General features: G+C 38.9%; 1 protein-coding gene and 1 long non-coding RNA gene across 4 annotated transcripts in view; one reads left to right on the top strand and one right to left on the bottom strand.

Moving 5' to 3' along the window:
• LOC309846456 overlaps positions 1–27492 on the top strand; it is a 644888-nt gene that overhangs the window by 454734 nt on the left and 162662 nt on the right. The gene's annotated exons all lie outside the window — the stretch shown is intronic.
• The window catches only part of DENND4C (DENN domain containing 4C), a 143905-nt gene that overhangs the window by 22999 nt on the left and 93414 nt on the right, over positions 1–27492 (bottom strand). Inside the window, exons 17-26 of one of the 3 annotated variants that reach the window (XM_082695351.1) lie at positions 26581–26787; positions 21899–22027; positions 21561–21705; positions 21139–21285; positions 15618–15740; positions 12150–12296; positions 8369–9534; positions 5348–5525; positions 4556–4665; positions 4091–4266 (exon numbers count right to left, since the gene is read on the bottom strand). In XM_082695351.1, coding sequence (XP_082551477.1) covers positions 4091–4266; positions 4556–4665; positions 5348–5525; positions 8369–9534; positions 12150–12296; positions 15618–15740; positions 21139–21285; positions 21561–21705; positions 21899–22027; positions 26581–26787 — 2528 coding nt within the window. The remainder of the gene's footprint in view (positions 1–4090; positions 4267–4555; positions 4666–5347; positions 5526–8368; positions 9535–12149; positions 12297–15617; positions 15741–21138; positions 21286–21560; positions 21706–21898; positions 22028–26580; positions 26788–27492) is intronic. The other 2 variants (XM_082695350.1, XM_082695352.1) reach the window with 2 other exon arrangements.

Raw genomic sequence — 27492 nt, 5'->3', positions numbered from 1 at the left:
TGGGATCAAGCTCCACATCAGGCTCCCTGCTCTGCAGAGAGCCTGCTTCTCTACTTACTTGTAAGCTCTCTCTAGCTGTCAAATAAATAAATAAAATCTTTACCAAATAAATAAATAAATAAATAAATAAAACCACCCACCTAGAACCCTCTAAATTTCATATTTATTACTTTATGATAAAGCAGTCACTGATGAATTTTACACAATCCACAGAACTACTGTCTCTTCCAAACATATACCACATGTGCACACACACACCATGCTATCATTCTCAATCCTCTCTTGTCATAAACTTTTTTTTTTTTTTTTAAAAAGCGTTTATTTATTTATTTGACAGAGAGGCAGAAAGGGGGAAGCAGCCTGCCTGCTGAGCAAGAATCCGGATGAGGGGCTTGATCCCAGGTTCCTGAGATCCCACTAAACCACCCAGGTGCCCCTTGTCATAAACTTTTCAAATGAAAAAGCTCTCAAAGTCATTACCATTTGGTGTTAAGATTCTTTAAAGAAAGCTATGAAGAAGATGGAAAGAAAAACATTTCATTAATTTTCTGAGTTAAAAAAGAGAGAGGGAGACAAACCCTGAGAGACGCTGGACTCCAAGAAACAAACAGGGTTTCAGAGAGGAGGAGTGTGGGAGATGAGGCAGCCGGGTGATGGGCATTAAGGAGGGCACAATTGTGATGAGCACTAGGTGTTATTCACAACTAATGAACCACTGAACACTACATCAAAAACTAATGTACTGCATGTTGGCTAACTGAACATAATAAAAAAAATAGAGCAGCAATGGCATTTTAGCATGTGTTAACCTATAACTGTGTATGGTAGCCTCTCCCTCATAAATATACATTTTGTCTCAAGTCATTTCCTCTTCCCCTTTATCCATTATTTTGTTTCATCTTATCTCTGTCCTCTTTCTGGGTGGGGATGAAGTGAGGGTTGGCCCTTGCAAGGGACATGATGAGAACTCCCTGAGGTAATGTTCTACATCTTAGTAAGGGTTAAATCTGCATCAGTGTATGCATTCAGTTTTCAAATGGTACATTTTAAATGGAGAGATGGGCATCTGGGTTTCACCATAAGAAAAATCTTTAAACTTAAGCTGCAAGTTTGAAATTTTCTATAATGACATACTGGGGAGGAAAATCAACAATGCTCCTTTATACCTACACAGAAAATATAAAATAAGGTACTTAACATAATAGCTTACAAAACACAACTCAACAGAGAAGTATATGACTATGGAGAATAATTTAAAACAAAAGAACATAAAAGACAATCTAAAAAATAGAGGTATGGGCACCTGGGTGGCTCAGTGGGTTAAGCCGCTGCCTTCGGCTCAGGTCATGATCTCAGGGTCCTGGGATCGAGTCCCACATTGGGCTCTCTGCTCAGCAGGGAGCCTGCTTCTCTCTCTCTCTCTCTCTCTCTCTGCCTGCCTCTCCATCTACTTGTGATCTCTCTCTGTCAAATAAATAAATAAAATCTTTAATAAAATAAAATAAAATAAAATAAATAAAAAATAGAGGTATGTTCACAGATAAAAGAATAATGTTGAAAATGTCCATTTTCCCCAGATTAATCTATACATCTAATGCTGCAATCTCAATGAAAATTCCAGCTGAATTTGGGGATGGGGAAGGGGGACACTAAAGTTGCTCTAAGCAAAATAAATAAATAAATAAAATGTCCATGGTGGGGAGTTTACCCTATCAACCAGATATAACACAACACTGATAAAAAATAGACTAGACCAAAAAAACAGGGAACACAGAGGCAGGGTGAGGTGTACTTGGGCATGTGTTTTACGATAAAGGTGATGTTACCTATCAATGAAGAAAGGATAGGAAACAGTCTCCTTACATGAAGAAAAAGAAAGCTATATACCTACCACCATACACAAACACAAAGGTGTATTCCAGGTGGATTAAAGATCTAAATATCAGAGGTAAAATACAAAGCTAACGAAAGAAACCTCAGGAGAAATTCTTCATGTCCTACAGATGGGAAACGACTTTTATTTTTTTTATTTTTTATTTTTTTTAGAATTTATATATATATATATATATTTAAGATTTTATTTATTTATTTGATAGAGAGAAATCACAAGTAGACGGAGAGGCAGGCAGAGAGAGAGAGAGAGAGGGAAGCAGGTTCCCTGCTGAGCAGAGAGCCCGATGCAGGACTTGATCCCAGGACCCTGAGATCATGACCTGAGCCGAAGGCAGCGGCTTAACCCACTGAGCCACCCAGGCGCCCCGGGAAATGACTTTTAAAACAAGACCAAAAGCACAAATCATGGGGGAAAATTAATGGATAATGACATCAAGATGAATGCTTTCAAGGAATTAATATCAAGAAGATTTAAGAATCAACAAGAAAAAGTTAACCAAAAAATGGACAAAGTAAAAATATAAACAGGCAACTCACAGAAAATGCTGGAATAATTAACAAGAATATGAAGAGATAAACTCACTGATATTCACAGAACTTAAAACAAAAACAAAATAGCACTTTATATTCATTAGAATACAAAAAAATGAAAAGTGATAATATCAAATGCTGGTACGGATATACAGTAATGAAAATTCTTAGGCATTAGTAGTGAGAGTACTGCCATATGGGAATCTATCTTCCATTGTTTCTTGAAATCATGAATGAAAATGACTCAATGACCTTGCTGCTAAGACTATTATTCTGAGAGAAACTATTTCACAAGTTCAGAAGGAGACATATTTTACAGTGCACTGCCTCACTGCAGTGGTATTTATAGGAACAGAGACCTGGAAGCAACTGAACCAATACAGAATAATGGGTAAGTAAAATTAAGTATTAACTTCCTACAGGAGGAAAGGAATAAACTAGATGTACATACGGCAACTCAGCTTTTAAACTGAGTAATAGAGATTATTGTATTCTAATTATGTAACTTAAATTGCATAATCATGCAAAACTATGTATTTTATGAAGGTATATATTCAAAGGTATCACACACAGTGGAGTCAATGTCTTTGTTGGATAAAGGAATGAGAGTGGGACGGGGGGAAGAGCTAACAAGAGAGGATCCTTGCACAAAGCAATGATGATAGTGCATCAGGAATTAGAATACGATTTCACGGGACGCCTGGGTGGCTCAGTTGGTTAAGCGGCTGCCTTCGGCTCAGGTCATGATCCCAGCGTCCTGGGATCGAGTCCCACATCGGGCTCCTTGCTCGGCAGGGAGCCTGCTTCTCCCTCTGCCTCTGCCTGCCATTCTGTCTGCCTGTGCTCGCTCGCTCTCTCTCCCTCTATCACTGACAAATAAATAAATAAATAATCTTTAAAAAAAAAAAAAAAAAAAAAAAAAAGAATACGATTTCACTCAGCTCCACACCTGAAGCTAAAAGGAAAAACTAAGCTAAGAAGACACACCTGTACAGTTTGTTTGTTTGTTTGTTTTTTAGAGATTTTATTTATTTGACAGAGAGATCACAATATAGAGAGCCCGATGTGGGGCTCAAACCCAGAACCCTAAGATCATGACCTGAGCCGAAAGCAGAGGCTTAACCCACTGAGCTATCCAGGTGCCCCCATTAGATTTTTTAAAAGCAGCTAAAGGTAGACAGTAATATGAAGCTTGTCTTCTCCATAAAACAAACAGAATATTAAGATCATTATTTAAGCAGTTATCAAACTCTTGATTACTTAATGAGTAATCATAGATCACCTACTCTCTTTTCGATTCCCTGGAATTTGGTCATTTCACTGTACAGAGCACTACCATAAAGGGTTAACAAGTTGGGAGAAGAGTCAAAAAACCCCCATTGCCCGTGCCTTTAGTTTTTTCTTCTAGAATATATAAAGTCACTGAGAAAGTTTAAAGATAAATATTGAAGTTCTGAATCATCTATGATGTTTAGCTCCAAGAATTAACTACTACTGACAATTATGTATTAAATAAACTGGAAAAGTAGTCTCCTATACTGGCGTATTTTCTCCTCCAGTAGTGAGAGTGAAGGAGAGAGAAGAGGGACAGCTGGAGGGTGCCGTGACTATTTCCCTCTCCCTCGAGGAGTCATGCCTTCTGAGAAGGAGCTTTCACAATACTAACCTTGCAGAGCCTCTCAAGTCTTTAAATTCTATGTTGAGAAGAGGCAAGAAGTTGCTTTTACAGAATGGACAGGTGGTATTCAAATTTGAGTCATCTGCCGTCCATCCAGCCATAATTTCTTCATCATAAACTAAAGCGCTACAAGCTCTGCACTGGGAACAACTTGACATCAAAACCTAAGAGAAGAAAAGTGCAGACACTGAGAACTTGCATAGTGAAGTCATCTCCACAGACCATCCTTTGGAGACACAGCATTTTACTCATTTTGTTGATCCAATTTAGAATTAAGTTCAGTCACTGTACAGGTAAAACTAGCAGTCTATTGCCTTACTTACATAAGACAAGCAAATTCAACAAAATGATTTACTCTTCGGTCTACAAGGGTATCACGAATTCTATCCAGTCCCATTCTGAAATAAGCATGTTTATAACCATTCTACCATGTGCAGAATACAGAACTTTTACCTCCATTGCACAATTCTGATAGATGCTAGACATGCTGGTGTTTTGAGAAGAACCGTGATCTGATTTTTCACAGTCCTGCCCTTTTATGTTTCTTGGAAATGTAGGTTCACCTAAAGAGAAGTAAATGTAACACATTATATAAGACTGTCCTTATTCTTTGGAAATGCATACTAGAGTATTCAGGGGGAGTATAATGAAGTCTACGATTTATTTTCAAGTGGTTCAGTATAAAAATTTCTGTAGGTATATATCTAAAATTAACAACAGTTAACCCTAAGTGGAGAATATGTGATCGATCATTATATGATTCTTTCGTCTATTCAGGACATTTGAAATTTTTCGTAACAGAATGTTGGAAAAAATAAATAGAACTTAAATTTCTTAAAATAACATAGCACTAAGATATTTCAGTGACATAGCCTAGGGCTTCTCAAACACTGGTATACATCTGATTTATCCCGAGAGCTGGTTAATAATATATTTCTAAGGCCCCAATCCCTCACATTCAGTCTGAAAAGTTTTAGCCTGGGACTTGGACATTAGTCCATATTTTAAAATAAATTCCCCGTGTGATTTTGACAACAAACTAAAGTCTGAGAACCAATGACAGAGTCCACAAACACAACTAAGGTGACTGGAACACTTAGAGATCCTGTAAAATAAGTGATAGTACGGTGTGGCTACACTCACCGTCTATCAGATCATCTCAGCAGAGGGGGTCTATTGTGTAATGTGGCAGGCGGAGGGAAAGGTACGGGCACATAAATGACAGGAAAGGACCGTCCCTCCTACCTGTTGAGTACTGCAGTTTTCCTGCATCTCCACTGCTGCTGCTACTGCCAAGGCTTGTGTTGCTCTGGGTAAGTTCACTGGGAACCAACCCTGCAATATTCATGTTAGGTGACACGTTCTCCCCCAAAATATGGTCTTCCAGGCCAGCTGGGAAGCTGTAATCTCTGTTTGTTTCCTCCTTTAATTGAAAAGAATAAAACCCCACATACATAAATAGTATCTTCCCCAATAAAAATATATTCACTCTGCCCTTTTCAGAATTATTCTCTATAATCCCTAAACTAATCATCTCCTCATTTTTCAAAACCATGAACTACTCTCAGTATTATTTGGAATTTTCTTTCCACACTCTAATTCAAGCAATGACCTAGAATACTTTTAAGATTTTGTTTCACCCCTGGTGTATATTGGGATGTCTCTCCAATAACCAGTATCACAGAATGAAGGAACTCCAGGAAACTCAATGTCTCCTGGATCAGGCACCCCAGCCCAAGGACAGGAGGGGCTACAAACTCAGACAGGCAGACTGTGGTCTTTGCTCCCCACCACATAGTATTCATGTGACCTTGCAGAAACCATGTAACTAGTCTAACAAAATTATATCATCTGAAAAATATGGATATGAGAAGTCCTTTAAAACAAAGGTGGTGTGAAAATTATAGCTGGCAATATGATTTGCAGAACAACCAACCATCCATACTAGAGGCAAAAATAAGAATAAAAGTTCCAAACACTATAGTTCTTAACTGCTAGTGACTGCTGATGCTTTAGTTTAGAGAGAAAACATTTCATTCAACAAGCAGGTTCCTTTCTGATTTCTGCTTTAAAGAAGACTCGTGTCTTGTTATAAAACCACGTTAAGTGATAGAACAATTAAACAGATATGTGAAACAGGAAATAAAAGCACTTATATTACCAACACCCACACAGTACAATTAAAATCTTTATGTATATCCTTCTAGTCATTTTAAAATATGTGTATATATATATATACTTTTACAAAATAGGATAGTTTTTTAGCCTATTCTCATGTAATGTATTTTGATGTCATTAAATCTTAATTATTTAATCCCAGCAACCTAATCCAGTTTACTGATGGACTTCAATGCATTTGGTAAATCTCTGTTGCTTAAGCATTCAGAATGCTTTCAATTTTATGTTACACTGATGAATTCCTTTGAGTTTTTTTTATACATATCCCTAATTATTTCCTTAGATTAAAATCTGGATAAAAGTTATGAACTTTTTAAAAAGACTTTGTATACATTCCTTCATTTGGAAATATTTATTAGGTATAACCTATTTGCTTTGTAAGGCACTAGTACCAAGGTTGACAGCAATGAAAACAAAAGAAAGATTAAGACATGTGACCACCTGAAATTTATAGTCCTATATTCCAAGTCCAAAGTACTCTGTAGAAAGGTGGTTTTTTTTTTTTACTATTTTTATGAACACTGTTAGATAAAATTTCAAAAATAGAATGGCTCACTCAGTCTACTTCAAGGTAATGCTAGGTTAAGATACTTTTTTTTTTTTAAAAGATTCTATTTATTTGACAGAGAGAGATCACAAGTGGGCAGAGAGGCAGGCAGAGAGAGAGAGAGGAGGAAGCAGACTCCCTGCTGAGCAGAAAGCCCGATGCAGGACTCAATCCCAGGACCCTGAGATCATGCCCTGAGCCGAAGGCAGCGGCTTATAGGTTAAGATACTTTTGAAGCTAGCTTATTTTGTCTTTCCTTCACTGATCTTGTAAGTTCTTTTAAATGCAACAAAATGCAACTCTGTCTTACAGAACTCAATATTACTCTTTCGTTTCTTAGAGATGGGGAGAGAGACAGAATTTATAACAGTAGGGCGCCTGGGTGGCTCAGAGGGTTAAAGCCTCTGCCTTCGGCTCAGGTCATGATCCCAGGGTCCTGGGATCGAGCCCTGCATTGGGCTCTCTGCTCAGTGGGAAGCCTGCTTCCTCCTCTCTCTCTCTCTGCCTGCCTCTCTGCTTGTGATCTCTTTCTGTCAAATAAATAAATAAAATCTTTTAAAAAAAAAAAAAAGAATTTAGTAACAGTGAACATTTATAGGTGTCTGTCCTTCCCACTATAGTACCTAAGTACTCTATCATTCTTTGAACACGAAGGTGAAATTTTAATTAATTTTTTTCTATAAAACAAATAAGCAAAATTTCTCCCCTTCTATTTCACTGAAAGGTCTAATGGTTAATTCTCTTTTCAGTAATTTTTAAAAGAATTAGCAATTGTTGTTATGCAGTATGAAATCTATGGATTAAGTGGTAGAGTGATTCCATATATATTAAAGAGAACAAAGATAAAAGTTATTTAAAAGTGAAGTGCTATGGGGTGCCTGGGTGGCTCAGTGGGGTTAAGCTTCTGCCTTTGGCTCAGATCACGATCCCAGCATCCTGGGATTGAGTCCTTCACCAGGCTCTCTGCTCAGCAGGGAGCCTGCTTCCCCATCTCTGCCTGCTTGTGATCTCTGTCAAATAAATAAAATCTTAAAAAAGAAAAAAAAAAGTTGGGTGCCTGGGTGGCTCAGTGAGTTAAGCCTCTGCCTTCAGCTCAGGTCATGATCTCAGGGCCCTGGGATCAAGTCCTGCATGGGGTTCTCTGGTCAGCTGGAAGCCTACTTCCTCGTCTCTCTCTCTCTGCCTGCCTCTTTGCCTACTTGTGATCTCTCTGTCAAATAAATAAATAAATTCTTGGGGAAAAAAAAAAAAGTGAAGTGCTATGCAAATATGATATGGCATTGTTATTAAATTATTAATCATTAATACTTTCAAAGAAATAGACTTAATGTGTTATTCAGACTCATCTATGGAATTATAGAGTAGTCCCGATATCCTGTTTCTTTAATATTAATTTCCTTATACTGATGTTCAAGTCATTTCAAGAACAAAATAGGATATGCATAAAGTTTTACCAGAAATATCTAAATATGAAGTTATATATTAAAAAATACTAGAAACGTTCCCATACGAGACAGTCCACACCCATGAAGCGTTCTTACCTCATCATCCGAGTAGCTGTAGGCAGACGCTACGGCTACCCACATCTTACTGGCTACTGTTGCTGCTTGTTTCATACCAGATTTTAGGACATCTATCTTGGGTCCTGAGAGTATATTATCTAGTTTCAGCCCTGACAAAGAATTTACCACAGAACCCAGTGAGCTATGTGGTGAAGAGCGCACAAGGGCTGATAAAGCTGAACGTTCTTTCTGGCTGCGAGACGGCGTCTGCTGCCTGAAACGCCCGGTGAGAGTTTTAGACCTGGATTCTGCTGGGGAGCTCTTTTCACTTTCGGGATCTTCCTGTGCTGCTGGACCCTGCTCTAGAGGCAGGCTTGATCTCCTCTCTAAAGGGCGAGTAAACGCACTGGCTGGACCAGACTCTCTGCTTCCCTCTCCGTGTAATTCCATACTGGAAGACTTGCTGCCCAGGGGGCTCTTCAGGTTCATATAGCTTTCGATTTCATCAGCCAGATTACGTGCAATGCCTGGGGAAGACATCTTATCTTCGGAATCTGGAGTTTTTTCTCCTGTACCTTCAGTGGCCAAAAGAGACAAAGGATCTAGTCCAGTTTCAACATCCTCCCTCTCAACAGCTTTAACAACCCCATATAAACTACTTCTCTTATTCATGACATCTCTGGATCCTACTTTTGAGTCTCTGGGCTGATTACTGTCACCATCGCTGTGTAGACTGTCACCTGCATCCTTTTCCACAGGAGTCTGAGCTACACTGTCATCAACCACAGGTTCCAGGAGCTCTTGGCTTTCCTCGAGCATCTCTAAAACTGAGGAAGATCTGTGCTCTGAATCCCAAGTGCTCTCAGACAATCGGGTCCTGGTATCACCCAGATGACAACCAACACTGTCAAAGCTATGGGTGCTTGCAGCTCGGAGTGCAGAGGTCTTAGGACAGGTCAATGCTGCTGTGAGAATCTTGGCATCTGCTCCCATCATAATAGCCGCTTCACTTGAATTCAAATCCAAGCTGCTCTTCTTAAGCAACATTCCCGCTCGACTTTCAGAACTGAAACTACAACTCCTCTCTGGAAAATGCTTTTGTCTTTTATCTCCTCTGTCACCATTCTTCTTGGGGTTAGTAACTTCACCGAAGACTGCCTCTCCACCTGGATCCTGAGTAGCAAACGGCACACTGGATGTACTACCTGAAAGAGAAAGTACAGTATTAGAAAGGAACTCTATTTTCTGATGTAACTTGTAGAAAATGTTTCTTTTCTGATTTTGGAAAAGTAACACATCCTCGGAGTGCAAGATTGAGTTCAAAAGGTACAAAGAAAATAATACAGAGAAAAGAACAACCAAAAAGCCTCCACTCAGTCCTGCCTCCCAGAGATAACATTGTTAATGTATGACCTGCCTCTCACTCTCTACACACACATTTTAAAAATGAGGCAACATACGCTGCAGATACCTGTACTGTTCACCAAAATCTATCGCATTTACCAAATACAGATCTATAAATACCTTACAGCTGCAAAGTTCTATATTCCATTTAAGAAATATATTTTGTGTTAAACAACTAACCTAAAAAGAGAAAATCTCTTCCCTTCTGGCTTTCATATATCTAATTCAACAAATATTTGCTAGGAATCTACTCTACACAAAGTAAATTCATAATCATGGAGGAATTATAGATTTGCTAAAATCAAAGCCTTACTGCTCCAAAGTCAAATAATTCCCCAAAGTATAAGAATCTAGAGTAGAGTCCTTAGACTTGGCAAATTCCAAGAAAGCTGACAAAATCTGCATAGCTCCAAATTTTTCAGATATATTCAATCCCTCAACAAATACTCAAATGTCTACTAGCATTTATCATATAATGGGCTAGAAATATAAAGGCAAATGAAACAGACATGATCCCAGATCTCTCTCTGAGTTCAGTCTTGTTTGATCAAGTGGAACAAAATTATGCCGGTGGCTGTAGGGGGAAGCAAGTAGTTTTTGTTTGTTTGTTTATCTGTTTGTTATTGTTTTTAGGGTTTTTGTTTCTTTGTTTTTATTTAAATTCCAGTTAGTTAACATACAGCACAATACTAGTTTCAGGTGTAGAATCTAGTGATGCAATTTTTTTCCCATTCCAAGACCAAAACCTATTTCCTATTTGAATCATTACCAAAACTCAAGTCTACCCATTCCTATTTAGTATTCTCATTTGTTTTTTAAAAGGCATAGTGACCTAGCAGATTTGAGGGAAAAGTTCTTTAATAAAGTCTTCTTTTTAAAACTTCCAGGTTAATTTCTAGGTTCTTTTTAAACTTCCAAATTGGTCCCAAATAATAATCATAATCATACCAATTAAACAGAGTAAGCACTTAGAGATATTTCACAGCTTTTAGGAGAATTAAATTAGCCTGTTTTACACCTCCAAAATTTGTGAACCTTTACCAGTATATAAGAAACAGATCTTAGCAAATTTACTGGTTCTCACAGTATTTCCAGGAATTTAGTGGCACATTTTTTTCAATTTAAATAAATTTGACCTTTGATATATTGGCAAAAGCCCCACTACTCCCGCTTCCTTTCGTATTAGAATAAATCTTCCCACATCAAGACATGACACAAGGGGTGCCTGGGTGACTCAGTGGGTTAAGCTGCTGCCTCTGGCTCAGGTCATGAACTCAGGAGTCCTGGGATGGAGCCCCGCATCAGGCTCTCTGCTCAGCAGGGAGCCTGCTTCCTCCTCTCTCTGCCTGCCTCTCTGCCTACTTGTGTTCTCTCTCAAATAAATAAATAAAATCTTTTAAAAAAAAAAGAAAAAGAAAGAAAAGACATGACACGGACACAGGATGAGTAAAGAGGGAGGGAAGCACACCAGACCTTGTCCATGTCAATATTCTGAGAAGATTATAATCCTCTGATAAAGAAAACTTTGTCTTCCTCTTTTTCTTTTTTAAACCTGCTAGCAACAGGTTTGGAAAATAGGATACACAACATACATATTAATTATTTTTTCCAAAACCTTTTTAGCTCTACCTCTTGAATACTACCTGCCCCCCCCAAAAAACAAACAAAATCAATTTGGTATTAGTGAATCTAAAAGAAGGAGAGACTTCAGAATAAGGAGTATTCCTACATGATTTAGGAAGCTGAGCAAATTAATCTCTGTAAGTCATATAACAGATACACTTAAGACAGCTGACTTAGAGAAGTGAATTATAGTTACTACTAAAAAAGGGCAAGAAACACAAGGCCGATCTCTTTGGCCTTTGAAATCACAGACTTAGATGCATGTTTGGAGGGTACTCAGGAGGCCTAAAACACAACTGAAAGGAGTGAACTGAAATTCAAGGGAGTCACAGGCAAGAGAGTTATTCATTATAAATACTTAATCACAAATAAGTGGCTCAGGAGGCCTTAACAACTGGCCAAATTAGAGACACAGTGGTATTTTTCCACAATACAGCACAGTGATATCAATCTTTTCCTTCCACTGCCTTTCCACTGCCACACAAAAGCCCCCCTGGAATTGAGTAACATGAGTGCCCCTCTGCTCTTCATGAGTATAGGAGGCCCTCTCATCATCTACCCTGAGAAGGAGGGACCAAACTGAGAAGAGGCACCACAACAAGCAAAGGTACTCCCAATAACAACTAAGCACAATAAATACCCTTCCTTTGATACAATATTTTAAATAACAACTTCTTAACCCAGGGAAAGGATTCAAACTTCTGGGTCTTTAGCATGATCATCACAACTAAGTCATCAATTGATGTTATTAAAACTATTTTAAATATTTGGCCAGCAATCTGTGAAGACTCACCAGTGCTGCTCCTCCTGCCAGTGAGGTCAAATATCCCGGACGGAACTTTCACAATACTGCCACCCCATGCAGGAGGCTCGGTGGGACTCTGTGGCTCTGTACCAGCTTGGGAATGTTTCGCCCCAACAGCAGAGACATCATACACTTCTGGGGAAAAAAGTATTTGGATGTTATTCCTACTTTTACTAAAACTGAACAGAAACCATATATTGATATGAATACATTAATAGTAGGAGATCTTAACACACCTCTCTCAGAAATAGACAGATTATCGAAGCAGAAAATCAATAAAGAAACAAGAGCATTGAATGACACATTGGACCAGATGGACCTCATAGATATATACAGAACATTCCACCCTAAAAAGCAGAATACTCATTCTTCTCAAGTACACATGGAACCTTCTCCAGAATAGACCACATACTGGATCACAAATCAGGACTCAACCGATACCAAAAGACTGAGATTATTCCCTGCATATTCTCAGATCACAATGCTTTGAAACTGGAGCTCAATCACAAGGAAAAGTTCAGAAGGAACTCAAACAGCTGGAAGCTACAGACCATCTTGCTTAAGAATGCTTGGATCAGGGGCGCCTGGGTGGCTCAGTGGATTAAAGCCTCTGCCTTCGGCTCAGGTCATGATCCTGGGATCTTGGGATCGAGCCCCATGTCAGGCTCTCTGCTCCGCAGGGAGCCTGCTTCCTCCCCTATCTCTCTCTACCTGCCTCTCTGCCTACTTGTGATTTCTCTCTCTCTGTCAAATAAATAAAATCTTTAAAAAAAAAAAAAGAATGCTTGGATCAACCAGGAGATCAAAGAAGAACTGAAACAATTCATGGAAATCAATGAGAATGAAGACACTTCGGTCCAAAACCTATGGGATACAGCAAAGGCGGTCCTAAAGGGGAAATACATAGCCATCCAAGCCTCCCTCAAAAAAATTGAAAAATCCAGAACACACCAGCTGTCTCTACACCTTAAAGAACTGGAGAATCAACAACAAATCAAACCAACTCCACACATAAGAAGGGAAATAATCAAGATTAGAGCTGAGATCAATGAGGCAGAAACCAGAGATACAGTAGAATGTATCAATGAAACTAGAAGCTGGCTTTTTGAAAGAATCAATAAGATCGATAAACCAGGGGCACCTGGGTGGCTCAGTGGATTAAAGCCTCTGCCTTCGGCTCAGGTCATGATCCCAGAGTCCTGGGATCGAGCCCCACATCGGGCTCTCTGCTCGGCAGGAAGCCTGCTTCCTCCTCTCTCTCTGCCTGCCTCTCTGCCTACTTGTGATCTCTGTCAAATAAATAAATAAAATCTTAAAAAAAAAAAAAAAAGATCGATAAACCATTGGCCACACTAATCCAAAAGCAAAGAGAGAAAGCCCAAATTAATAAAATTATGAATGAAAAAGGAGAGATTACAACTAACACCAAGGAAGTAGAAACAATCATCAGAAGTTATTATCAACAGTTATATGCCAATAGGCTAAGCAACCTAGATGAAATGGATGCATTCCTGGAAAACTATAAACTCCCAAAATTGAACCAGGAAGAAACTGACAACCTGAATAGACCGATATCTAGTAACGAGATTGAAGCAGTGATCAAAAACCTCCCAAAAAACAAGAGCCCAGGACCTGATGGATTCCCTGGGGAATTCTACCAAACTTTCAAAGAAGAAACAACACCTATTCTCCTGAAGCTGTTTCCAAAAATTGAAGCAGAAAGAAAACTTCCATACTCTTCCTATGAAGCCAGCATTACCCTGATCCCCAAACCAGGCAAAGACCCTACCAAAAAGGAGAATTTCAGGACAATATCACTGATGAATATGGATGCTAAGATTCTCAACAAGATCCTAGCAAACACGATCCAACAGCACATTAAAAAGATTATCCACCATGCAGGTGGGATTCATCCCTGGGCTACAAGGATGGTTCAATATTCGCAAATCAATCAATGTGATAGAACAAATTAATAAGAGAAGAGAGAAGAACCACATGGTCCTCTCAATTGATGCAGAAAAAGCATTTGACAAAATCCAGCATCTGTTCCTGATTAAAATGCTTCAAAGTACAGGGATAGAGGGAACATTCCTGAACTTCATAAAATCTATCTATGAAAGACCCACAGCAAATATCATCCTCAATGGGAAAAAGCTTGCAGCCTTCCCGTTGAGATCAGGAACATGACAAGGATGCCCACTCTCACCACTCTTGTTCAACACAGTATTAGAAGTCCTAGCAACAGCAATCAGACAACAAAGAGAAATAAAAGGTATCCAAACTGGCAATGATTTTAATATTTTTAAAAATATTTTTTCCCAAGTGGGAGTGAAGAGATGACTATTTTATCACTAATTTATTGTATCTCATTTACTTTATGCCATAAAATGTTGCCAGTACTGATGCAAATAAATGCTTTATTTTAGCATCAATAACCCTAACTTGAGCATTCCTAGGGTAAATGAAAGGTTTTGGCCTCCATTTATAATCCCTTTGCTTACAAAGTAGGAGAGAGGCTTGCTTCTGCTAACTATGGAGCATCGATTAAGTAAGATCATTAAAGAAAGTGTCCTTTTGTGTAAAAGGATAGGAAGAACATCTTATTACCACAAAGCCAGAAAATTCCTCCACATTTCCATAAAATGATTAATGTAAATCATATGTACCTCAATGAGTCCCATAAAAAAAAAGACAGGAAAACCTTGGACACTATATCTAACCTACCAATGAAAAAATACGTACTTAGATATTTGAAGGACTTCCATCAAAGAGCATTTTTAAATAAAACAAGCACTGGAACACAAGTTTGATGACTCAAAGTTCAGCCCTGGTTCTATCACAAAATAGCTCTTTGCCTCTGACAAATAACCTCAGTGGCCTGCACTGTCTACAAACTGAGGGCTGACCTACAGTCTCTAAAGATCTCTTAAATTCTAAAACTCAGAAACTACTCATTCTCTCTCCATACATCATATTACATAGGATTTTATAAGCCCAGACCCTGTATTTCTTTCTTGAAATTATCATCAGAATGATCACATCCGACTTAATCAGTAATGGGGGGCCCGGCTGGCTCATCCAGAAGAGCACACGACTCCTGATCTCAGGGCTGTGAGCTCAAGACCCACGCTGGGTGTAGAGATTTTTTTTTGTTAAGATTTTATTTATTTTATTTGACAGGCAGAGATTACAAGTAGGTACAGAGGCAGAGGCAGGCAGAGGCAGGCAGAGAGAAAGAGGAGTAAGCAGGCTCCCTGCTGAGCAGAGAGCCCTATGCAGGGCCTCAATCCCAGGACCCTGGGATCATGACCTGAGCCGAAAGCAGAGGCTTTAACCCACTGAGCCACCCAAGCGCCCTGGGTGTAGAGGTTCTTAAAAAATAAAAAAATAAATAAACTTAAAAAGAATTAGTAACAGTGTTTTTCTAAGCAGAGCAAGTAAATACCAGTACTTCACCTTCTGTGTGCACTTTCATTTTGGGTATCACGTCTCTTGTTGCTTGTTCTTCGGGCATGTGAATTTCCGCATCATCCTTCCTAAGTTCATCCTTAGACCCATAGCCTTGGTCAGACTGACCGCCTGTTGAGAAAGAATCAAGCTTACAGGTGGAAGCGTTCATCTATGCATAGACCAGCTATAAAATGTCAGAAGAAACCTGCACTGATTTACACGATTTAAACTCATGGAGGAAGACAAGAAAGCCCATAAAGCATGCAGGACACGGTAAACAGAAGGTCAGCAGCCAAGAGCAGGAAGAAGAGGAGCACCAAAGGCTCAAAGTGGAAGCACTGAATCTCAGCTTCCTCATCCGCAGATTAACAGATCTGGACAAGATGTTCTGGGAAGTCTCTTTTGGAGTACGTATACAATGCTACCTTTTGTGAAAGAAAGAAGAGGAAATAAAACAAGCATGTATCTGTTTACTTTTGCAAAAAGAAATGCAGAAATAACATACCAGAAAACAACACAACTGGTTAACTACAAGGGATGGGGGGAAATAGGATGGAAGGGATAAAGAGAGTGGACACTCCTCTAAATATGGCTTATTGTGTTGTATTTTTATTTTTACATATTCAAAAAAATTAAATCAACAAAACTGGGAGGAAGGTGGTGACTAAAACTGAATGTGAACAGGAACAAATGGGACCAACTGTATTTCACAAGAACAACCGTACTGCAGCGATGGGGAACGGGGTGGGACGGGGAGAGGACTAATCCAAGAAACTCTTCAACATGTTATTTTGAGTATATACCCTAAACCTGGGAAGGGAGGTGGTAACAGACAAATCCTAAAGTCCTTAGAAAGTCTGAGTAACAGATGTAGCAATTCTGAAATTATTTTATATATACTGCAGGACTGAGCAAATGAGTTACCGGAGCCAAGATACTGACTGTGGAAGAAGAGAGATTTTTAAAAAATGAAATGAAGGAAGGGGCACCTGGGTGGCTCAGTGGGTTAAGCCGCTGCCTTCGGCTCAGGTCATGATCTCAGGGTCCTGGGATCGAGTCCTGCATCAGGCTCTCTGCTCAGCAGGGAGCCTGCTTCCTCCTCTCTCTCTCTGCTTGCTTCTCTGCCTACTTGTGATCTCTGTCTGTCAGATGAATAAATAAAATCTTAAAAAAAAAATGAAATGAAGGAAGTCAAAGAAAAACCTATGGGGTTGATATGAAAATGGAAATATTTCTAGGGGTGCCTGGGCGGCTCAGCTGGTTAAGCATCCAACACTCGGTTTTCGACCAGGTCATGATCTCAGGTCTTGAGATAAGCCCTGTGTTGGGTTCTGCACTCAACAGGGAGTCTGCTTGGGATTCTCCCTCCCTCTCCCTCTGCCCACCCCCACCCTCAAATAAATAAATAAATCTTTAAAAGAAAAGAAAATGGAGGTATTTCCAAAATATACATATTTTCTTTTTTTCCCCCTCATATATACATATTTTCCAACTCTGCTGAAAAATTCTAAAAGCAGTAATAACCTGTAGTGTAAGCATACCTAGAGCCCAGATCTTGGCTTCTAGAATCTACCGCCCATTGAAAGGAACCTGGGATCCTTGAATAAATGGCTGATATCAGATCTCTGGCAGGAAAGCTACAAGAACAGGAACATTTTGTTGTACAAGAAAGGAAGTGTTTAAAAACATACTCAGGATATGCCTGAGTAAAATTATTAAACCAAAAGACACAGAATACCATCCTATAAATCTGGATGGAGGACAGAGTTGGCAAATCACTACTTTTTTTTTTTTTAAGATTTATTTATTTGAAGAGAGCAAGTGAATACAGTGGGAGGGTTCTGAGGGAGAGGAGAATTTCAAGCAGACTCCACACTGCGCTCAGAGCCCCACACAGGACTTCATCTCAGGATCCTGAGATCATGATGTGAGCAGAAATCAGATTCAGATGCCCAACCAACTGAGCTGCTCAGGTGCCTCAATATCACTACTTTATAGTGAAGACCAGTTAAGGCAAAAATCATCAATGGATGCTAAATTGAAAAGAGAAAGCATGATGAGAAGGAGGGTATTACTGCCCAGTCTCAGAGTCTCCTTCCAGACAGCTCATCATCTGCAGGGGCAATCATGATAATGAGAAGGAACCGGTGATCAAAATGAGTATCACCAATGAGAGGTAGACAGACAGCGTGCGCCTCGGGAGGGACAACAGAGACATGAATGTACAGCCCAAGCTAACCACAAGGGAACATCACACAAACTCAAACTAAGGAACGTTCCACAAAATAACTGAGTTCTTCAGAAAGGTCAAAAGACAAAGAAAGGATAAGGAACTGCGCCCGGTTAAAGGAGACCAAAGAGAGGGATCTAGAGTCCCACAAAGGACATTACAGCAACTGACAACACTGGAATGCAGCCTACAGATTAAAGTAGTGTATCAGTATCTGTCTGAATCTGGTTGACTATACTATGGTTTTATCAGAGAAAAACACCACTGAGGTATTTAAAAGGTAGAAGGGCAAGATGTATGCAACCTGCTGCCACAGGACTCAGAGAAAGAATGTACATTTGTGTACAGAAAGAAAATGATAAAGCAAACAGGGCAAACTAAGAATGACTCTGGATAGAAATTATTCACCTGTTCTCTGCACTATACTAGCAACATTTTCATAAATCTGAAATAATTTCAAAATAAAGTTTTAAACAAGTCTATTTGACTTTCGAGTTCTGTCATTTAAAATGGAAACAAAGACTGAAGACTAAACTAGGACTAACTGAAACAAAGATCCTAGAGAATCCTTATAGAGGACGTTAGTGAAAATGAAACAGGAGCAACGCGGCTGACCCTTTAACACTGGCCCTCCCGCCCCGTACAAGCAAAAATCCAGGCATAATTCTTCACTCCCCCAAAGTGAACTATAACTGTCTACTGTTCATGGCAGCCTTACTGATAACATGAACAACTGATTAACACATATCCTGTATTCTGTGATTACATACTGTATTCTTACAGTAAAGGAAGCTAGAGAAAAGAAAACATTATTAAAAAGTCTTCAAGTATTGTAATACTGCTGTGTGGTGACTATGGTGAGCACAGCATAGAGAGAAGTTGAATCCCCATGTTGTAGACCGGAGACTAATGTAACATCACGTATGAACCATACTCAAATTTAAAGGAAGTGGGGGGGATGAAAATCATAAAGAAGAGAAAATACATTTACAGTACTGGATTTATTGGGGGGGAAAAAACTGGCATGGAAGTGGACCCATGTTGTTCAAGAGTTAACTGTAGTGCCTTCTACCTTCTGCTGCATGTTATACTGCCAAACTTTGGGTCTGCAATAGAAAAAAAGAACTAAACTTCTTTACATACCCCTCGTTAGAATGATTAATTTGTCGGTTTTTTATTGGCCCCTCAGAAAGTCTGGTAAGGCGTGATGTGCCATGAAATGGACACCAGACTGGGGACTAAGCAGACCATTAAATCAAGATATGCCCCCCAACAAGCTAAGTGACTCTGTATCAGGTACTGAGTGGAAAGGTTCTACAACAGAATCCCTAAAGAAAGAGTAACCTAAGCACTTTGGTTGGAAGTCTCTAAAAGTATCAAATGATGTCACCAGAAACTCTACAAGGACACACAATCACTGTAAATTCAGCAATAGGGCTTCAGCCATTTGAAATGTAACTTTAAAGATACATATGGAGGGGCGCCTGGGTGGCTCAGTGGGTTAAAGCCTCTGCTTTCGGCTTGGGTCATGATCCCTGTCCTGGGATCGAGCCCCACATTGGGCTCTCTCCTCCACGGAGAGCCTGCTTCCTCCTCTCTCTCTCTCTCTGCCTGCCTCTCTGCCTACTTGTGACCTCTGTCTGTCAAATAAATAAATAAAATCTTTAAAAAAAAAAAAAAGATACGTATGGAAAAGGGATCTGAAGTTTCTTCCCCAACTACTGGAATCTTTTTTTTTTTTAACTAAAGGAAGGTAAGTTTAGAAGAATAAGAACACGATTTTTTAAAATTATAATTATTCGATTAAATGGCTTCATATCACAAAATTATTCCCTTGAGTTTTCTTTTTTTCATAAATGAAGTCCATTTCTTCATAAAAGTCTATTCTTCATACAAGTTTTAGGAACAAATACAGGAAGAAATAAAGTAAAACTACTTTAAAATTGAAGTCATATAAAAATTCCTACTGCTGAAGACAGTGAATTTACAAACAGGATTGTAACTTAGAGCTCTATGTTGACTTTTGATGATTTATACATGCTTCTGTAATTATGGGGTAATTTTTAGCACAAGAACTTAGCAAAGCAGTTTTAGCAAGCAAAATCATCTCAACAGCTGGAACACAGAAGCATTTAATCTCCATAAAACTAGTGGATACAATGATGCTACAAACCAACCCCAAAGGAAGAATTATAGCAAGGCATGGTGTATTTTCAAATAAGACTTTAACAAATATGCTTTGCAAAATGACAGAGAAATGTTAGCTAGATATTTTCAACGGTATATACAGGATTACTCTTATCTGAAGAGGAAGAAGTCAAGAAAACTCAAATTGCTTTCTACCTATAACAATACTTTCAGCACAACAAAGGTCTCTCCCCCACCCTTGCATGTCAGCAAAATTTAACCTAATAAACGGGAAATTACCTGAAGTGGTTAACATTCAAGGGTAGAATTAATGCACACGCGTATCCATAGCTTCACGTCATACAAGTCTGTCTGCACCCCACACCATGACAGCCAAGGACAAATGCAGCACCAAGAAACAGCACAGAGCAAAAAGCAGAGCAACAAAGAGCAGAAAAAAGGAAACTTCAGTCATTGAGACAAGTTCATCAGATGAAGCACAGGAATCAGACTTAGGATTCTTTTTAAAGAAAAGCTTGAGATTATTAACAATAACAACAACAAAAAAGAAAAACAACACAAAAAGAGGGATGTGCAACACACACATATTTGCTCCGGGTGCTAGTGGAATAACGCATATTTCTAACTTGGGAGGACAGAGGGGATGCCCGGAGCTTTGTATGTAAAAGGCGCTTCAGAAGTTTCTCAGATTTTAAAAAATGTCATTGAAAAGAATGACCATATGAAGAGAATACTCTTTCTCATGGTGTGTGACTTATTTTCTTCTCTCTTTAATATTCACAATTTCAAATTCTTAATATTTTCCACTTAATGAAAAAGAGATCTGCAATTTGTATCACTAAATTCAAGTCCCCCAGTTCATCATTCCTACAGCTGTATCATGTACCTTCACAAACTAATGATGAACAAATACAAAGGAACACCACGCTGGAGCCTTCTGCACAGCACTCCAAAGTTAATTTCTTGTATTTTAGGAAATAAAAAGAAGGGATCTGCAATCAGAGGTGTAATTTCTTCCCTTATTTATATAAAGTATTTTTAAAGTACTCATTGCACAAACTCTTAAGAAAGGAAGGTAAAAGCTTTTTAAAAAGGTAAAGACTTTACAAGAGAGTAAGTGAAGGGTTAGTAAAATCCAGATTTTAGTACCTGTGCTAAAGTGATTATCAGTGGAATCAAGCCTGATTAAATCTCTGACGAAGACTGTGTGCTCCCCACTGTTAGCATCATTAGAACTATCCACGCTACCGTGGCTCACCGTGTCCCCATCACTTCCACCTGTGGCATTCGGAGGAGCTAAAGATAAGGACAACAGCAGTTCAATAACTCATGCACTGACCATTTCTGAAACGAAACACGAATGCCCCACAATTCATTTGCAGTTGCAGAACACTTTCTAAATTTGTGGGGGCAAAATAATTTGGGACTAATGTAATCTCTATCTTTAGTTATATATGAAAACATCAACCAAAATTTCATTTATGTTTTCTATTTCATACAATTAAACACTCGTATGCCTATATAAAGCTTATGGTTCAGCAATAGAGTATCTTTCCAACCACGTGTATTACCTGATAGTGAGGAGACCTGTGACTTTGGCACGGTCTTTTTAAGCGGCTGCCTAAATTGTGCCAAGCCACGTACCACATTCCGTACCTTCGTCCATAAGAAGATACCACTGCGGGTACTGCTAGGCCACGGGCTCTCCAAAACTACCTACAGGTAAAATAACGGTTAAAAATAAAGATTGGTAGGAATACTTTATTTTTTTAAAGAAATACATACAAATAAAATACACTAAGTCACTATAGCTTAAAATTCTAAAATAAGTTTCATGAATAGTAAAATGCACAAAAATGTATCAATCTTAGTTAAGCAGCACAGGTTGTCCAATGTCGATCCCACTTACCTTATTATAATAACCATAAGTAATAGCATTTGGTTTTATCTTAGCAGTTTTCATTTCAAATAAGACTCTCACTGCTAAAACAGGGTGACCCCAAAGTCCACAGAGCTGCATGACTACTCGATAGCACACCTAACAGAAAAGAACATCAAAGCATAAGCAGTTGGTTAGTCAGTCAGTGGCTCACAGAAATGTTTAAATTACTCAATTCTTCTTCTCAAAGGCATTAAGTACTATTTTATCCTTGTTCTCTCTATAAATTATTTTAAAAATCTGTTCATTAATGAAAACACCTGCCTCAACTCTATCACGTAAGACCAATATGCACAACCGACATTTGTTTCAGCAAAGTTTACACAAAGAGAATGACTATTATTCCCCATAATTTGAGAAGAAATTTATTTTTTAAATCTAGTATGATTAAAATAATTCTCTCCCAAATCAGGCTCTATATTCTGTGCCAAAGAAATTAAAGACAACATCTCCCCGATGCCTATGTAACAAAAAAGATTTTGTAAATCCACGTTTTAGGAAAGTATGAGAAGAAACTTGAGGGGCACCGGGGTGGCTCAGTCAGTTAAACATCTGCCTTTGCAATCCCAGAGTCTTGGGTCTGAGACTGGACTGCTCAGCTCTCTGCTTCTCCCTCTCCTCCTCCCCCTGCTTGTGCACACATGCTCTCTCTCTCAAATAATATTATTAGCAAAGGCTTTTCTAAGAATATGTGTTTACAGAGGAGGGCTCGATCTTATCACAAGCGGACAAGTGAGGTTGGAAGACGAAGTCCAAATCTCACACATCAAAGACGCAGTGGAGGGGCGCCTGGGTGGCTCAGTGGGTTAAGCCTCTGCGTTCAGCTCAGGTCATGATCCCAGGGGCCTGGGATCGAGTCCCGCATAGGGCTCTCTGCTCAGCGGGGAGCCTGCTTCTCCTCATCTCTCTCTCTGTCTGTCTCTCTGCCTATTTGTGATCTCTCTCTCTGTCAAATAAATTAATAAAATCTTTAAAAAAAAAAAAAAAGACGCAGTGGAAAGCATGGAGAATAAAGCAAGGGCTCCCGGCGAAGAAGAGAGCCCGCTGACAGGAGCAGGGCCGGAGCAGCCACGGACTCTCAGACAGCGTAGTCTGGGAATAAAGAAACGCACAGACAGAAGATACTCTTCTTGGGACTTGTCAAATGTGCTCTGTTTGTGACAGAGTTGGCTAACAAAAAGGTACTGTAAAGCCAAGTTGCTCTCAAGTAAAGGGGAAAGTAAAAAGATTTCAGAAAGGATATTTCAGTCAAGAGAACAGAAGAAATGAAATAGAAAAGGAGACACGAAGAGGCCAACGGTTAAAAAGATGAGTTATCTGGAAGCCAGAAATGGAGAATGTAATTTAGAAACAGGAGGTCAGAAACCAAGAGCAACTGTATAAATGACTACGTGAATCTGGAAAACTGAAGGAACTCATAGATGTGTGAAGGGAGGAAAGAGAATGTAGCACACGAGCGTTCTTCAAGTATCTGAAGAGATGTCACAGGAAAGAGGGAATAAACAGTCTGTGCAATTCCCAAAAAGCCACAGGGAGGTGAAACTGAGCTCAACAAGAAACACAAACTCTTCCTGAACATTAGACCCAATTCAAGCATAGGCAAGATCTCACATGCTATAGACTTTCTTTTTTTTTTTTTTTTTTTTTTCAGATTTTATTTATTTATTTGACAGACAGACATCAGAATTAGGCAGAGAGGCAGGCAGAGAGAGGGGGGAAGCAGGCTCGCCGCAGAGCAGAGAGCCCGATGCGGGGCTCAATCCCAAGACCCTGGGATCATGACCTGAGCCAAAGGCAGAGGCTTAACCCACTGAGCCACCCAGGAGGCCCCAGATATGCATACTTAAGTTTTAAAATAAGTATTTCTTTCTTCCAGTCGTGGAGATGTAATGACTTCAGGAGACTAAAAATCTGTCAAAATAACTCATTAGAAGTAGGAGTACAACAAATTAAGCTCCATATTTTAAGCTTCCTATCAGTGTTTATTAGGGAAATAGTCCAAAAAATTTTTTTAGCTTACTGGTTATAACTGCTATGTGTTAGGATTGAGAGAACGTAATTCCTTGTACCAGAGACTACCAATGAACTTTAATACCTACAGAAGAAAATACTTTTCAGGAAATTTATATATGTACTATGAACTTAAAACTTATCAAACAAACTTAATGAAGCACTGTGCTTTGAATTTAGAGTACAATAACATCATTCATAGAGCATACTTTAAAACACTTTGAAAATATTTCAGAGCACATTTAAGAACACTTTAAAAAATCTTATGCCTGGGGCGCCTGGGTGGCTCAGTGGGTTAAGCCACTGCCTTCGGCTCAGGTCATGATCTCAGGGTCCTGGGATCGAGTCCTGCATCGGGCTCTCTGCTCGGCAGGGAGCCTGCTTCCCTCTCTCTCTCTCTCTCTCTGCCTACTTGTAATCTCTCTCTGTCAAATAAATAAATAAAATCTTAAAAAAAAAAAAATCTTATGCCTGGGCGCCTGGGTGGCTCAGTGGGTTAAGCCACTGCCTTCGGCTCAGGTCATGATCTCAGGGTCCTGGGATCGAGTCCCGCATCGGGCTCTCTGCTCAGCAGGGAGCCTGCTTCCTCCTCTCTCTCTCTCTCTCTCTCTCTGCCTGCCTCTCTGCCTACTTGTGATCTCTCTCTGTCAAATAAATAAATAAAATCTTTAAAAAAATAAAAAATAAATAAATAAAAAATCTTATGCCTTTTACAAGTTAAAACACATCTTAGAAAACTAAATAACTCTATTAGAACAAATTTTTTTAAAACATTAAAATGCATAAGGTACGAAACACAGATTCTAATCAAGTACTTTTAATTTCCAGATAGTTTCATGAACATCAGATGAAAGCAATGTAATCAAATATAAGAATATATATTTTAGTACTTGTTTTGTAATTTTATTTTTGAAGCTTTCATAACATACAGTTAATATTTAGAGAAAATGAGCTTTAGTGTCCCCACAAGCATTATCAAATCTTCATATTATATGTGTATATTCACTTAAGATTTTTTATTTTAAGAAAAAATATTAGCGCTGATGCCTATAATGCGCTCTTCTTCAGTCCCATTTCTCTTCTATCCCTGTGATTTCCCTTCAGAGACCCATTATTCTGAGTTTTTATTTCAACTTCATTTTAAGTTCTAACCTGATTCTAAAGATCATTTATAGTTATTTTAACACCAAAAGTTATTTTTAAGAGGGAAAACTAGCAAAGACAAAGGCTAAATAAGTTGTCCAGTTTCCTCAATGATTAACTGGACAGTATCACTACCTATCTCTTAGGATGGCGCTGAAGCTTAAGACAGTGAGTGCCTGTAAAACCTTTAGTGTTTCCGTCACTGAGTGCTCACCTTCCACTGTAAGCCAGGTACTATTTTAGGCACACTGTACATCAGCAGATTTAACCCTCAAATTAAACTTATAAAGACGGTACCAACTATAATTATCTACATCAGTGGGGCAATTCTAACCTCCAGGGACAGGTGGCAATGTATGCACACATATCTGAATGCTGCGTAGAAGGGGGACTACTCCTGGCATTAGTCAGGCCAGGAGCATTAGAGAGGCCAGGGATGCAGCTAAACATCCTACAATGGACAGGACCGGCCCACGACAAAGGATTATGTAGGCCGAAACATCAACAGTGGCAAGGTTGAGGAGTCTGGATCAACATTTTCAGATACATTATCTGAAATACATACAGGTTATATAACTCATTCTAGGACACAGGGCCTAAGAGGAGAGCCACTTACTAACAGCCTATTCCCTATTTGCTTCCTAATAAAGTTGTATCAAGAATAAAATGAGGGGCACCTGGGTGGTTCAGTGGGTTAAGCCTCTGCCCTCGGCTCAGGTCATGATCTCAGGGTCCTGGGATTGAGCCCCACATCGGGCTCTCTGCTCAGCAGTGAGCCTGCTTCCCCCTCTCTCTCTGCCTGCCTCTCTGCTTATTTGTGATCTCTCTCTGTGTCAAATAAATAAATAAAATCTTTTTAAAAATTTAAAAAATTAAAAAATAAAAAGAATAAAATGAAGTAGGGGCACCTGGATAGTTCAGTCGGTTAAGCATCTGACTCTTGATGTCAGATCAGGTCCTGGTCTCAGGGTTGTGAGAGGGACCTGGGCGTGGAGCCTGCTTAAGATTCTCTCTCTTCCTTTCCCCTCTGCCCCTCCCCACTCTCAAGGAAAAAAAAGAATAAAATGATGTCAATATTATTTTCTATTTATCAAGTGCAAACTATCTGACCTAAGGCAGTCTCTGCTTCATTCCAAAGCAGTAATTTTTAAATAAATATATTTAAATATAAATTCATATATAAATTTATATATTATTTTATATTCACAATATTTATATTTATATATTTATACACTGTATTTTATATTATGTTTATATATTTAGTATTTATTATATGTTATATATTAATTTATTATATTATAAATTATATTATTATAAAATAAATAAATATATTTAAATATAAACAGTAAGTATTAGCTCCATGGAACAGAGAATAATGTAACCTTTCCTGCTTAATGGAAATACATGAGAACACTTTAAAGCAACTGAGACCTAAATTCCCTTGGAAATACAAAAATAAAATGTATCCTAATAATGGTAACTCGGTTTGTTATAATCACCTCATCAAGCGGATCCACGTCTGTTTTCCGCATCTTAATGAGAACATCATACGCCTGCTGCAATGCTCTGACCTTAGGGTGAGAAACTCTCACGTGGGCCGGGAGACAGATAAACCACAAGCTGTAACAGTGACTGAAGAGGCACTTGGCCCACTGTGGTGGATTTGTGTAACATCGCTTTGCCAACTTATGAGCTGTTCTGATCTCCTAGGAAGAGAATAAATAACATATTACAGCATTTGGGACACTTGGCTAGTTCAGTCAGGACAGCATGCAACTCTTGATCTCTGGGTCATGAGTTCAAGCACCACACTGGAAGTAAAGATTATTTACAAAAAGAAAATTAAGGAAAAAAAAAATCAAGGTATTTATTAAAATCTGCTAGAGTGGGGATAAAAGTGAGAAGGAAAAGAGAGGAATGTAATATAAAACCTGACTCTAACATTAAGCATTTTACAGTTTACTTTCATGAGTGGCTTCCCACTTAGTGCCATGTAGGGCCTTCAACATTCATCTACAGAAGCACTTTATCCTGTGCTGTAACTATTTACTGGCAAGCACATGTTTCCCAATAGACTAGAAATCCCTTAGAAATAGAGATCAGGGACACCTGGGTGGCTCAGTGGGTTGAGGCCTCTGCCTTCGGCTCAGGTCATGATCCCAGGGGCCTGGGATGGAGCCCCATGTTGGGTTCTCTGCTCAGCGGGGAGCCTGCTTCCCCCTCTCTCTCTGCCTGCCTCTCTGCCTACTTACGCTGTCAAATAAATAAAATATTTTTTAAAAAATAAAAATTTAAAAATTTAAAAAAAGAAAGAGATTATTCATATTTATATAACATAATGGCTAATTAGTTGCCCCTCACATAGAAGGCACTCATATGCTTGATGGATAAAAGGGTTTGAGCCATTTAGA

The sequence above is a fragment of the Mustela nivalis genome, assembly GCF_964662115.1.
Source record: "Mustela nivalis genome assembly, chromosome: 13".
In the NCBI taxonomy this organism is placed as follows: domain Eukaryota; kingdom Metazoa; phylum Chordata; class Mammalia; order Carnivora; family Mustelidae; genus Mustela; species Mustela nivalis.
The sequence above is the reverse complement of the archived record's forward strand: the minus strand, read 5'-3'. Positions and strand labels throughout refer to the sequence as shown.